At 28.2% G+C, this 15,479-nt stretch overlaps 1 protein-coding gene across 7 annotated transcripts in view; it reads right to left on the bottom strand.

Annotated features, from left to right (window-relative positions):
* Positions 1-11,267, bottom strand: part of LOC105427070 (Formin homology 2 domain containing) — a 152,693-nt gene extending 141,426 nt beyond the window's left edge. For 2 of the 7 annotated variants that reach the window (XR_016139458.1, XM_089077847.1), the window contains exon 1: positions 10,944-11,254. Coding sequence is in view for 5 of the 7 variants with exons in the window: in XM_089077847.1 (XP_088933973.1) it covers positions 10,944-10,964 (21 nt within the window). In the remaining 2 variants the exon portion in view is untranslated. Of the gene's footprint in view, positions 1-10,943 lie in introns of all 7 variants that reach the window. The other 5 variants (XR_016139456.1, XM_089077849.1, XM_089077851.1 and 2 more) reach the window with 5 other exon arrangements.
* Between the last annotated feature and the right edge of the window lie 4,212 nt (positions 11,268-15,479).

The raw sequence follows: 15,479 nt of genomic DNA, 5'->3' as shown, positions 1-15,479 counted from the left end.
ATTCCATACTATTATAAGTATAAAAATTAATAAAAATTATGTAGTTTGTTTACTTAAAAAAAAAATCTAGTTCAACTTTATCTTTTAACTTGTAACAAGTTTTATCTTTTAACAATGTCTATTAAATTATCTATTAAACAGATCTATCATATCTATTAAACTGATCTATCACATATTTTCATCAATATTCTCTGTTAAGCTATATCATCACGCAAACTATCAATTACATAGAATTAAATAATATAAGATGTGAATAAAAATTAAGATGGATGACTATTTGTGAGGACATCATTTTTTAATATTTTATTATTCACAATTATCCAACAATTCTCGTTATAAGTCAATGATGTCATCGATCTGTAGCTTAAGAACGATTTCATTTTTGATGGTATTGACTTGTAAGACATTATATTGATTCCTGACTTGGCATCTAACATATCATTATTAAATTAAAAATCAGTATATTCGGCATATACTGCATACTGTTTATTATTATAAAAATATTTTAATAATTTTATTATTTTTCAATAATACAATTTTATATATATTTTACTTATTTAGTTTTAATTCAGAGAAGTTATATGTTTATAAGATATAGAATGTATATTTTTTTATATTACATTCTTTATCCGCTTTAAAGATCGATTGTTTATGGAAGAATTTTTAACTGAAGTACGAAACGTACATTAACGCTGACGCGCGTTTATATAGAGACTTTTACGCTGTTTGTACGATGAAAAAAACCGTTCCGCATTGCAAAATCTGCGTTCGACCATTGTGCAGAATACATGTCACGGAATATCCGTCTACACTCGACTTGAAAATTTCCGAGTTTACGTGAATACGAGCGTGAGAGAAATGGTCGTTCAGCCATCTGAAAGCCCGACACGATATCGCATGCGAACGAGTACGAGTATACGCGCTATTGCGTATTACGCAGAATATACGAGAGTAACAATGTCACGATATGTTGATATTTGCGTTTATTTCTATCCATATACAATATTGATCGTTAAATGTTATCATTCTCACTTTATACCTTCTCGTCTCGATCCTCAAGGATCATATTAGAATGTAAACGAAAAGTTGAAAAGTTGAAAAGTAAGATTTTTTTACATTTTTATTTCTTTGCTTTAGTAAAACTTACGTTTCAGTACTATTAAAAAGATGTACAAATAATTGTACAAATGATCATGTAAAAAAGTGCTTAGTAAATTATTCATATAGTAAGACAGTTAAATCTATATGTTTAAGTTGCGTATGAAATATTAAATAATTTAAAGTAATTTTTTTAATAAAAATGTAATTAGTTTTTTATTATTTTTATAAAAAATGTAAAAAATACTTTTATATGTTCACATATCAAATAACAATAACAAATAAAGTTGTATGTAGAATATTTAAAATATAGTCAAACAAATATAGCTATTTTATGGTATCAATTGTTTAAAGAAACTATATAAAGTGTCAAGTTTTAAAAAAAATATATATATATATCAAACGCAAATATAATCATAATGTAATTCAATCGTAGACAAATTTTTTAAATTGCATTCTTATATCCTTTTGAACATATATGATTCAAATGTGAAATATGAATGTCATAGACTTTTTCTTCTCTGACTTGTAACCCGTGACTCTTCTCGTGAGCATGTTATTGCTTCAAATGCCTTACTTGTTTAAAAGAAATATTCACGCTCATGAGAGACTAAACGTTTTATTCGCGATGATGTGGTACATTCTCGATGACACTGATGAGGATGTGGGCGACCGATGCATCGTGATACCAACTTGAGGGGAGGCCGGATAATTGACGAGTGTCAGCCTGATTTAACCTCCAACGACTCGGTACATTATTATAATTTATGACGCACGACCAGCTGTCACGAGCTCGATAGAACGAAAATATTGCTTAATTGTATTCTTAAATTATATTTTAAATAGTTAAAACTTATTGAGTACCTTCTTTGCTGGGCCACCCGCTAGGATTCAGTTTGAGAAATATTTGTAATAATATATTGTCATAGCAAATAGAATAATTTAACAGGAAATCAAATATTCAATTTTTTTTATATTATTAAGCTTAATCTTTAATTTTTCATTAAAATAAAAAAACTTAATGAAATATTCTATTTCCGGATAATTCATGACAACTTATATTTATATTTATATAAAATTATATTTATATTTATACTTATATTTATATAAAATTAATTTTTATATTGTTTTATATATTCAGATTAAAGTTAGCTACTCAGTTAGTTGCAATTATAAATTTAACAAAAAAAAAAGTCTAAAGAAACGTGTTTTTATTAGTTACCGTGTAAGAAAGCAAATTAGGTTGCCGCTCACGATGGCGGTCTGTTATTTTACGATTCGTATATTGGGCACACGCCAAGATTTTTGGCACGTCACGATGTGAATCGAGGAAGCGATTTCAGGAAGCTCCGCCACACGTGCAAACACGTGACGCTTTTAGAAACGACATTTTAAAATTAAATTTTACATGATACTAACAACAAAAACTTTTTGACTTCTTTTGAAAAATCATTAACTCTAATTTTAATTAAACAATATAATAAATTAAGAAATTAGTTAAGAATATTGTTCGAATAATAGAAGTAGAATTTTCTCGTGGGGAGAAAAGGTAATGATCAATATCATATTTAATTATTGATTTATCAAAAGGAAAGTTTAGTTTTGAATTTGAGCTGTTACGTCTCTTAAAAATAACGACGTGGTTGATGATATAAATAATTATTTTCAATTTAAATATATATATAAATTAAAAAATTGAGATCATTAGACATCTAAGATTCTGTCTGTTAAATAGTTCCATCTATTAAATATTTTATTCTTTGATCTAGCACAAGGATATATTTTAAATTATATTTCTATTTATATATTATATAATTATATAATTATGAAATGTTTCCTTTAGAAATAAGATGAAAACTGATAGTAAACACTTATGTTAATGTTTATCAACAATTTGTTAAAGTTATTTTTTCTTGAAAATAGCTCAAATACAAATTTAAGATTTAAGAAGTAATTTATCGCGTTGTAATTATCTGTAAATCTGATTTTACAATCAAATACATAGAATAAAATATGCGGCAATTCTTTGAAATGTCAGCAGTGCTTAAAAAAAGATGCCGAGTAAAAAGATTTCTTGGCAAGCAGCGTACAGATTGGAAAATGTCAGGGTATGGATATGGGTATTCTGACGGGGGAAAACTGGACGGCTTGCCATGTAATTGGAAAACTTCTGATGCCCTGTAAACTGTCGGAAATTTTGCGGCTGAAATTCTTCGGTCCGGTTTCAAAGACGGTAAACTTCTTCAATGGCGTTACGAGCCGATAAATCATCCATCATTATGTTGTCGTTGCTGTATTGTACGTCATCAATATTATAAAATATCGATCGTTTGTTTCGTTTCAATGTCTCTAAGATCTATAATATTAGAACACAATTCTAGGAAGCAATAACGTTTATGATATGTCAACATATACTGGATGCTGGATATTGTTTTTCTTTCTGCTAATATCTTTATTAAATCAAATCTTTGCTTGGAAAAGAGCTTGGAAAAGAGAAGTTAAAATAAAATAAAATAAAATTAAATTAAAAAGTAGTAGAGTTGAGAAATAAGAAAGATGTAAATTAATAATAATATGTAAATACATTTGTTTATCTCTGAAAGCAATTAAATTGGAATATTTTTGTCAAACATAATTTGTTTATATCTTAAATAATTCTAATAATATATATTACTATCAGAAAGTCAAAAGGAAATTAAAAAAATGTAGCATTAATATTAAGTTATAATAAAGTATATCAATCTTTTAAAAAAGTATTGAAAATGATTTTAATCCAATCATATAAAAATTTATGACAAAATGATAGCTGCTATTCACATAGATAGATCAAATGATAAACATAAAACTTGAAAAATGATTGCAATTTACAATCTCACGCGGAAATAGACTGGTTGCAATTTCAGCGATGTCTCGCAAATTGAATCTAACGCCGACGAATGGATCATAAATTTTTCCAGTCACACGCAGATGAGCTAACCTGTTCCATCAAATGGACGTATCATTCCAACATGCGTGAAATGCATAATTCTTTATATCTATCTGTCATCGTATATGTATTTACATACTGCTATCGTCGCTTCCATAAAAGATATCTCATCGTTATTGAGGCAATAAAGAAATAATGTTAGACAAACATATACAGATCATCATTTGCAAGTGTTGAGTTAACAGAATTTAATGCCTTCTTTTCAGTAGCTAATAATTTACAAAAATATTTTTATTTGTGATATCCATTATTTTTATCTATTATTGTTTAATCGTGTGTGTGTGTGTGTGTGTGTGTGTGTGTGTGTGTGTGTGTGTGTGTGTGTGTGTGTGTGTGTGTGTGTATGTTTTATTAAGTATCTCTAAACTAATTTGTAAAACGTATGTATTGCGTCTATAATTTCCAGTTAATTAATTATTTCATATTTTTATTAAAAAAATTAATTTTATACGTAAAAGAGTTTTATTATTTAAAATTATAAATCATTTTATGATTAACAGTTTATCAAAAATTAGTATAGATTATTCTAAAAAAAAATCATTAATTATGTTTAGCGATGTTAAAAATTTGTTACAGAAAAAGCAACAAGAATTTCACCTCAAATTCAACAATTTTTCGCGTTACAGACCGTCGAATATTTGTAGACATACATTTATCGATTTGGCTCCTCGACACCGTGCAGCGAGTCAACCTGCACGGGGTGAAATTGGGTTCAATTCCGGCAATTGATCCACGAGATCAGCTGTGTTTGCCAACAACCTTGTTGCCCGACGCGACGCGTCGCTAACAAGGCGACGACGTCAAAACAACGATGCATCGACGCTAGTTCTGGCACGATCCCGAAAATCCATCCATTTTCGTGGAAAATTTTGTGGAATAGGCAAATATTTCAGCAACTTTGATTCGACTAGCTTTAATAAAATAGTTACTCATATTTATAATTGTAATATATATAATATAAATATCATGAAATATTAATTAAATCCGAATACTGTAACATAACAAGATAAGATCAAGTGAATATTGAAAATTTTACAAGCTCTATCTATAAACACGTTTAGATATCAAGCATTTCTTAATTATTAAAATATTCCTATTTATATAATAATACCATAATAAAAATAAAATACACATATGCAACAAAAAATGGCAACAAAAAATTTATGTTACCATTTTTATTATCTCTTAAATTTTTAAAATCACAGGAGATAAATTAAGTTAATATAATATATATTTCTTCTTAAGTACTATATTATAATTTTTAATTAAATAAAATCAAAGTCACATGAAGTCACATGTTAATGAAATAGGAAATAAAATAATTTAACATTATTTAAAATTACAATTAATGGAAGAAAAAGAGAATTCTCATGAAGTCATTCATAGTTTTAAAATCTTTATTATAAAATATTACTCGACTTAATTTCATAATTCCTGTTATTTCTCTTCTTTCTTAATTTTATTATAAACATTATTTTATTATTTTATTATGAAAATTATTTAATATATACAACAAGCAGTTGCGTTACGTTGAACAATAAGAGGCAAAGTAATTTTCTATTTTAACGCTGTTATTATGGATCGGTACATTTTATGTATATCTATTTGCATGAGGTATAAATGTAATATTTAAATCATCGGTTCTCTCTTCGTTCTTTGTATCGTATAAAGTTAGCGTCGAAGTAAACACGTGGTAGTTTTGGCACAAGCGTTCACCGAGGCTTATGATTAATTCAATGGCATACTTCAAGCAGTTTCTTCCGTACAAGCCTGTCTCTTCTAACGTGCACATCTGACAGTTCCGTACTCTTTCGAAATTCAGAAGCCGAAGTCCATCTACTTCCGTCGTCGCCTTCATGAAAAAAAGGGCAAAACCGTGTCTACGACGACGTTTAAATATAGCAGCGAGTTCTCAGTTATAACCTTCCAAGTTCTCACTTTGCAGCATCCGCATGCACATTCCTTCTTGCTGCGTTTATCAATGACACACACAAGAAGTTGAAAAGTTTTATAGTATAGTTTTTCATCAAAAATTTTTTAAGGAAAATAAAAGAAAATAGAGCTATTAAAAACTATCTATATATTTTATAAAATGTACTTATTTTGATTAAATGAAGTTATCTTATCTTATAAATGTTTAACTATTAACATTACAAGGTGACAATTGCAATTTTTAATTGACAAGTTTTTAAAATGCAGAAAAATATATTTGTGATTCTACATTCATTATAAAAAAAATAAAATTATTTACGTAATAATTTTAATAAAATTATTTGTAATTTTAATTTTTGTTTTAAAAACAGTTTTAAAAAAAGTAAAACAAACTTTTCAAAAACTTCTTTCTTTCGAAGTATTTCTTTATTTAATTTTCAAGTTTTAATTAAAATAATCGTTTGATGTTAGAAGTATTTTTAAAAAGTCTCTTAAAACGAAACGTCATGAAAACTAAATCCAATGTGTAGCGAGAATCCATCTTCTTTTTTTCAAGAGGCTTCAAGTTGCGTAGCAATAAATATCGGACTCTATTGCGACGCAAAAGGCAAAAAGAGCATAAAGCTTATAAAGGATATAAAAGAAAGAGGAATGGTATGCTCGATTAAAAGCATTCACGCCATCGTTTGCAGCCGCGATTGCTCTGCCTGGAATATTCAAAGAAGCCGTTAAATCCCTTTCTCCGTTCAGTATAAGCGACTGCGTTGCTCCGCATTTAAAATGTTCCAATCCTTAAGCATTCTATGAGAAAGATTATTAAGCTAGATTTTATTAATAACAAGTAATATTATTTTAATTATTTCTCATCTTTGGACAAAGTCTTTCTGTCAGTTTTACTTGTTTAACAATCGTTTTTGCCTGGGTAATACAATGAATCGAGTTACGAGCATCTTATTTTACGCAGAACTTTTATATTAAAAAAATAAATAATTAAAATCAAACAATTCCGTCATTTCGTAAAGATATGTAAAATTAAAGGTAAATTTTCATGCCATTTTTAAATATATATTAAATCAAATAAATTCTTTATAAGTTTGAAACCTAATACATATTTCATACAAAGTTCAAACACGTTATAAATTTAAATTTATTTACGATGTTATTAAATGTATTGATTGCTCTTTTATTTTAAATTCTAATTCGATAAAGAAAAATATTATTATTTTAATGAATTTTATGAGAAGACGGAAGAAATGTGTTTGAGATAAATCAACGGAAAGAATGTCTTCATTTATCACGAGCAAGCATATTGCTGATGTTTGTAGACAAATAAAGAAAAGTGTGAAGGAAAGAACATGAGAAGAATATTAAAAACTGATTACTGTTAAATTTAAAAATTTATATAGATTTATTACATATCGCTATATTATATTACAAAGAAATTACTACTTTTTAAATATAATAATAATTTTAATCTTATTTTATTAGCTTATTTTATTTATTTTTATTATATTGTATTCGAAAATTTGTATTTGTCGTGAAGTAATTCAAAATTATTTTTTTAAGCATTTACATACAAATAATTAAATTATAACTATAATTTAAATTATAACTATATTTTTATAATTTTAACTATATTTTTTATAAAAAGTTAGATAATTAATTTTAAAAATGTTAAAATAATATAAAATAAATAAAAAGGTAAAAAAATAATAATAATAATGTCAAGTAAATCAGTTTACAAAGAAATCAATTGTATAAATTTAGAGATTTATTTTTCTTTTTCTCTTACTTAACTTATTATTATTAATTTTTTCAATAATATTATTTAATGTATGCATCATCTTTATATTTAAAATTTTTAAATGTTTATGTCTTTTATTTCAATCTCTTGCATTCATTCTTTCGTTGCAAAATACCTATTTTTTTTTTTCTTAAATCGAAAAAATAGTATTAATCTAATCTAATCTACAATACAATATTCGTTTCTGAAAGCAGAAGTAATTCGAGTCTTGGAAAGACAAGAATTGTCTGCGACAAATTTCCTGTCTCATGTGATACATCGACGTTGCATACACAATTCCGTTGCTCCAAACTCCAGTCCTCCTGAAAGAACTCGAGAGGAAGACAGCCCTCCGGCACGAGGGTATGCTCTTGCATCCAGGTCGCGTACAAAGATCCTTATTGGTCGACGACGGCAAACCTCACGAAGGCTCCAGGGATCTTTCAGCAACTTTCAGTAGAGAGTTGTGCCTGTGCACGACGTGTTCTGTATCAAACTTGGCTCGAATAGCTCATAAATCCCTTATGCAACACAGTATCGCTGAATCTAGTGAACCACTTTGAAATTCGACACCCGGTACATCACGTTGCCTCCAGCGTGAAACGTATATTCGAAGAAGAAGAAAGCTTCCCGTAAGAATATGCAGGCATGGCGCGGGCAGACATCATCTGGGAAAGACCCGGCTAATTTTGCTAGCCGCGCCACGTCACGTCATGCCGAAGCGAACCGCAATGCACGAAAATGTTTCTGGGCATGCCTCCCAGATTCATACTTGGACGTCGCTAACGATCGCTTCGATCTCTTTCGATAAATCAACCATTCATTCTATCTATCTGCTATATTTTTCGAGATATGATCGATTTTTTTTTTTTTATGGCTGTAGGATATGTAGTCTGACACAAGCCAGACTATATCTACTGATTGCGAGTGAGATCTCTTTCTAATCGCAACTTATTTTATCTTGCAGAAAAATAGAAATTATTTAGTTTTAAGTGTGATCTCCAAATTTGTATTTTTTTTTTTAAATAATAATGTCTTAATTTAAATAAGTAAAAACATACCTATTAATTTTCTTTAATACATTAAATTACTTTTAATTTCAAATAAAATGTAGTCCTATTTTAGTAGTTTATACAAAATTAAACATAATTACAGTTTAAAAATCTTATATTTAGCTTGAAACATTATTTCTTATTTATATAAATATATGAACAATAAAATATTAATTCTGTTACCTTTATAATTTCGTTTTAAATTTTAGATTTTAGTTTACACTATTTCTTTTCTATTGTAATATATTTATACATTGTATTTTTAATATAATTAATACACGTATAATATATTTATACCTTAATAATATATCTTTATATATATTAACAATTACATTAAATTATTTATATGTCAAAATGTATTTTGCTTTACATATAATATTTAATTATGACTTTTTTAATAAAAGCTGAATATTTTGTGGAAATTCAGAAATTTGGCCATATTAAATATATCTACAAACACAAGTTTTACCGTGTTTCTATTTGGTGGCTGCCGTTTTGCAGAATTTCATTTCCTGTGCGTTGAATTCTCCACCATGCAATACGGCAAAGTCAAGCTGGCACAATTCTAACGAAATGTTCGTGATAAAGGAACGAATTTAATTACAAGCTCGCGAGATTTACGATGTTCGCGTTGAAAACATTACAGCATCGGTACAGCTCTGGTTGTAGTTTTGAACTAAAAGCGAAAAACTCAAGACGTAGAAATGTAAATCGCCGCAACCAACGGCCGCCGTATAATAAAAAAATATTGCTTGGTGATAATTCAAGTGTAAACACGTGTGAATGTACCGCGGAAGATTATACACCACAATGCACAACCCAAGTTGCATCTAACGGGTGAATGGATCCGTGTCGTGGCAGTTTAGAAAGCTTTTCGACTTAGCAGTACTTCGCAAACACCCGGTTTAGTCCGCGAGAGAAATAAGCGGACGCGCGACCTGGACCTTTGGACGATAAAGTTAATGGACTTCATTTACATTGCATAATTGCAACGAAAGCGGAGCCAGCACTCAAATTATACGCGAGGACCAACGACCAGAACCAACAGCAAAGGTGCCCTTTGAATATTCGGTATGCTTAAAACATTCATTTACACTATACATGTCCATTAAGTACGCTACGTATTTACAACACTGAGAATTAATCGGCTATAGTTATATCGTGTACGAATATATATTTTTATCGCGTTAACCTATCATAAAATTATAATAAAACAAGTAAATTAATAGTTAAAAGTAATAGTCAAACTTTATCATATTTTATTTCACTTATCTTAACTTCTTCTTGTACGTTGATTTATTGTTGTACATCTTAAGAGACTTACTCCAGACCATATGTAATAATTGCACTTTTATCTCTAATTAATATCTGCAAAGCTCTTATAATTACAAAATATATAATAATAATAATAATAAGAAACTGCTAAAAAAATATTAGATAAATGTATTATATGTAATAATGTAATTTTTTTTAAATCTTACTATACAAACGCTAAATAAAAATATAAAAATATAAGTGTAAAGTTGACGGATTACTTTAGAATTGGGCTTTATGTTAAAATTATTATTAATAATAAAAATAAAAATAGTTGATCATATTTTAGATCCCAGATAATATAAATACTTGCATACAGGTACAAATTTAGCTATCTATTTTAGTCAATATCTTCACGCAACCCGTTTCTGCAAAATGCACGTGATCAAGTAACGACAAAATAGTCAAGAAAGATATTTATTTCATTGATTAAACAGAAATTATGTTTATATCACTGTGCCTACGCCAGCTTACCGTGCCAATATAGATAGAATCTGCTATTTTTTGCTTGGCAAACGAACAATAAAGAGATAGAAAGCTTTGTGTAGCTTACAGCACGTTTGAATAGAATATTACCAACAAATCTACGCTATCTAAAGAGGAATGAACTAACGTTCAAACACTGGGGGGGATTTTGTGTAAGAAATCTTGCCAAAAGATTTTCATCAATTCTTCAATTGTATTTTAATATTGCCTCTTCGCGTCGTTATCAACGAATTAAAAATCTTTGAAATACTAAATCAAACGCCCAGTCAACGCACAAAGAACGCGAACTTACATAGCTCCTATACGATGTCATGATTCTACGCCTCTCGGGATAGCGAAGGAACTTCGAAAGAAGAAAGCTGGCCTCAGAAGCGTTTCTTGTAGCTAGCTTCGGCAACCACCATTAACCACGGAAGCATCCACACCACCGTTATACAGATTCACCGGCACTGATCGGACGATACGATACGATAGGACGTATTGAAGAGAAAGGAAGAATTACGATATCAAGGCCGCAAGTGTCGAACCGATCAACTGTTTCAAGAAACACACATCCGCGATCTCGTAAGAGAGGAAAGTGGCGAGCGCTGCAAAGGCGCTTCGTTTCGAACGAAACTCGGACCCTGAAGAACCGGCGACCCGCAAGGCTCGTCGCGCGTCCCTCTCGTCTACATCTTTCTCTCTCTTTCTCGTTCCCTTCTTACTCTGTGTTCTCTATGTTTCTTCTTCTTCTTCTTCTTCCTTCTTCTCAACTTCCCTTCTGCTCGATTCGTGGACTTATCGTTTCCTTGTCGCGCTTGTGGTGTTCACTCGAGTCCTATTTTAAGAATAGCTTTGTACTTTCTCTGTCTCGCTCTCTATCCGTTCCTGCTTCTTCTTTAGCTTCTGCTTCGCTGGCTGCGAAGAAGACGCGGCATCAAAGGGAAAAATCAGGGATAAGGATTTTATGAGCATACGTTTGCATTCAGGGGGAAATAAAATCGCAAAATAATAATAATAGTGATAAATGAAGGTATGATTTGATATAATTAACTGGGCAATGATAGAAAAGTAAACTGAAAATTAAACGTAATCTAAACTTAATCAATTATTTACTTAATTATTATTAATTATTAAACTTAACATTAAGTAATCTTAACATTAAGTGTAATTAATATTAAGTTCAGATTACGTAAAATTTACTATGTGAGAATTAAATTTTATTAACAAACAAAAGAAACAAATTAAACATTTTTTATTTTTATTGAGATTTCTGAATCTTAATATATAAAAATTTTATTATTAATAATGAATATAAAATAAATTCATATACTTCATTATTATTTTACATTTAAATAAATTGAAACTTATATATAATAAAGCTTATAATAAAGCATCTTCTTTTAATCCTTAATTATACAAAAATATATTATTAATTAATTCAACTAAAACTTTGTGCAGATAGAAAAACTTCTTCTTTATCTTTGACAAAAACTTACTCTTACATCTTCTTTAATTATATTTTTATTTCTTATATAATAATAGATTATAAAATGGATTATATTCAAATTAAATGAGTTTCTGCGGCATAATTAAACTAAGTCTAAGAAAGTTATAATTTCACTCATTGGATCTTGAGAAGATCTCGAGTGCTCTCGATATCCTGAAAGGAAACCGTCTACTTGAAGACAGAACAAACTATTCACAAAACTATAGATATCTTTTTCTAAGAAATGAAGACAGTATTGTCATAAGATTGTTTGTTGCCATTGGCCAGATTCTCTTTCGGGAAATGATGTAGTCTCTTGCGAATTCCATAGAACTTCTCGAAATCGGGAACTCCTTCTGAGAAATCGATAGCGAAGTATTCCCAAACAAGATTTACACTGTTGCCATTAGAGCAACGTAGAAGGACAAAGACAAGAGACTTGTGAATTGTGAAGAGCTCGAAAAGTTTCATGAAGTTTCCTAGTTGACGTTGGAATGTTGATGACAGATTCCAGCTTTAAGCCAAAGGAATTCTTCCAATTAATCTAATTTAGATTAATTGGAAGAATTCCTTTAGGTATGAGAAATTCCCTCAATCCATGATTTTCGTCATATAAATCATTTCTCATTTAAATCTTGCTTTTATACCATTTTATTTTTTTATTAACTTTAAAACCGTCACCAAGTAAAATACGCAGGATAGAATTGTAAAAGTTAACATTTTATTAATTATAATATTATCGAGTACGCATTTCGTGCACGTCACTCAATGTCCTTTTTATTTTTTATTTGATTTTTTTCATTGATTTACAGATTTATCAAATATTATTTATTATTATCAATAAAAAGATTATAATAAGAACGAATTGTAAAACGTATCTAAAGTTGTATGGACTTACTGGATGATACTAAGTACATACCAGAAGTAACAATTCTGTATTTGTAATTACAAAATGGCCAGCCACGTTTATGGATCCCTCACGTGCAATTGGTCTTAACTATTGGCGAACCAACATGCACCTGCAGTGAATTCGCGAGATGTGAAAAGCGTAACATGACATTAACAATTACGTCAGAGTTAAGACTTCCGATATGCACACCTACTATGCCAAAATAGATGTTTCTGACATTTTCGATAGACAACGATTAATAATACTAGCAAAATAGTAGTCGGCATCATCAATATGTGATTAACTTTATTGTTATTTATTAATTTTAAAAAGTGCAAAAAGACAAATTTTGTAAGAATTCTGAACGTCATATTCACAGTCTTTCGCCTAAATTCCATTCACAGCCGAAGTTAATGCACTTCTGAGGGCTGACTTTGATATTTAAACACAGGTTGACCTTGCAACTGTAACAGTAAAAATACATAATTTTATAAAATAATTTTATTATATGGCCGATATTTAATAAAATATAGAATTTTTTTATAAGAGCTTTTGTTACTTAAAAGATATTATAAAATATTTCATATTTAATAAAACCATTTTCTATCAATATCGCATTTTTATATACAATATCGTAAAATTATTGATATTTTTTATTACTTAAATATTTCTAGATGAAGTGAGAATAAAATCTTTTTTTATATAACTTTATAAAATAAAGTCTCTTTTAATGTTTCTTTTAATGTTTTCTTATGATATTTTTTATAAATTGACAACTATAATATTTTTATAAAATTTGTATAGAAATTTCTTTACTTTTATATTATTTAGAATTTATATTAAATACTATTTATAAGGTGCAATCATTATCTAATTGTAGCAATTAATTAGACCTCGTGCTGCCAGCCGACGTGAAGCATTAGAGTGATATTGTTTTGCTGGATCTCATAGTCAGAATGATAAATACTGTATTTGAAGATCTAAAACAAAGTTATCGATGGAGACCGATGGAGAGAAGTAAACTTTGATATTCAAGTTGAAAGCTTTCTAAATCGGTGGCGCTAGCTATTCTCAAAAGCTCTATAAGCTTTATAGATTAACAATGATGCTACAGAAATATCTTAGTTTCTTAATCTAATCTATTAAAAATCTATTATTTACTTTCAGAAATAATATGTGTATTAATTAAACATATAATTTTATATGTAGCGTATAATATCTAAAAATTTCTAACAAAAATATAAAAAAATTGAACAAATTAAGCGTAAATCAAGAGAAAAAAGGAACAAAGAAAAATATTAATATAAATTATAAAAATAGAAAAATAGATAATATAACTTTATATAAATAACATATTAAATATAATATTTATTAGTATTGTTTGTCATAAATGGAAGATTTAATTAAGATTTTACTAATATTATCTATAATATAACGTAATGCTCTGAATTAATTACCTTTAAAGATATGTCTACATATACAGAATCTTTCTTCTCGTTTCATAATTTTTAATTGAAATAAATTTTAATACAGTGATTATTTAATAAAAAGCTATTTATTTATTTGTCAAAACATTTTATTTTTAAAAATAAATGTTCTTAATAATTTTTATAAAGATTTAACTAAATTTTTAATTAAGTTCACTTAAAATTAGTTAATATTTTTTATATCTTACGTATACTTAAATTTTAATTACAATTATTCCCTATTACATATTATATTATTTATAATATTATATAAAAATTATTGAAACAATATGAAATATTTATCAAGTTTTCTTAATTTATACAGAATATGTTTTAAAGATTGTTTTAAAGAGGAGCGATAGATTTAGTACATTTTTACATTATATTAGCCTTCTTATATATTATTTAAAACGTGATTGCAGAATAAAGTCTAAAGAAATGTAATACATAAACTCGTTATTTAGGTGCATTTGCAACGACATAAATAAATAAATTTTCTATAATACTTATGCACGTGTTATGAGTTTAGCCACTTGGTAATTAATTATAAACAGTACAACGTAAGAATCGCAAAAAGAACCAGTTACTTCTTCACTTTCATGCTGCATATTCGTCCAAAAATATTTCGTTCCCGATATAAACGCATACATACTACATAGCAATAAAGATATCGGCATTTCTTCTTTAGTTCTCGATAATTTTAAAATTGATATCATTTTGAAGTTCTTAGACTATAAAGACGATGTTTTTTAAATTAAAAATTTTTTTAATCTTTTTACTCTAAATTGAACATATAAGCAATAAGTAAAAAATTAAAATAAGAAAATTTTAATTATTGTACATCATATATTGTATATCATATATTGATATTATATATCAAAATGAAAATAGGAAACTATCATCGAGATAAGATCAACACATCACTGACGGAAAGTTGATATTTTATACCACTTAGCCTACTTTCTCAGTGGATATAGAAGAGTATTATTCAGACAAGAATAGTGC

Source organism: Pogonomyrmex barbatus, unplaced genomic scaffold (genome assembly GCF_055798465.1).
Source record: "Pogonomyrmex barbatus isolate J1 unplaced genomic scaffold, ASM5579846v1 scaffold20, whole genome shotgun sequence".
Classification (NCBI taxonomy): domain Eukaryota; kingdom Metazoa; phylum Arthropoda; class Insecta; order Hymenoptera; family Formicidae; genus Pogonomyrmex; species Pogonomyrmex barbatus.
This window is presented reverse-complemented; position numbering and strand designations above follow the sequence as displayed.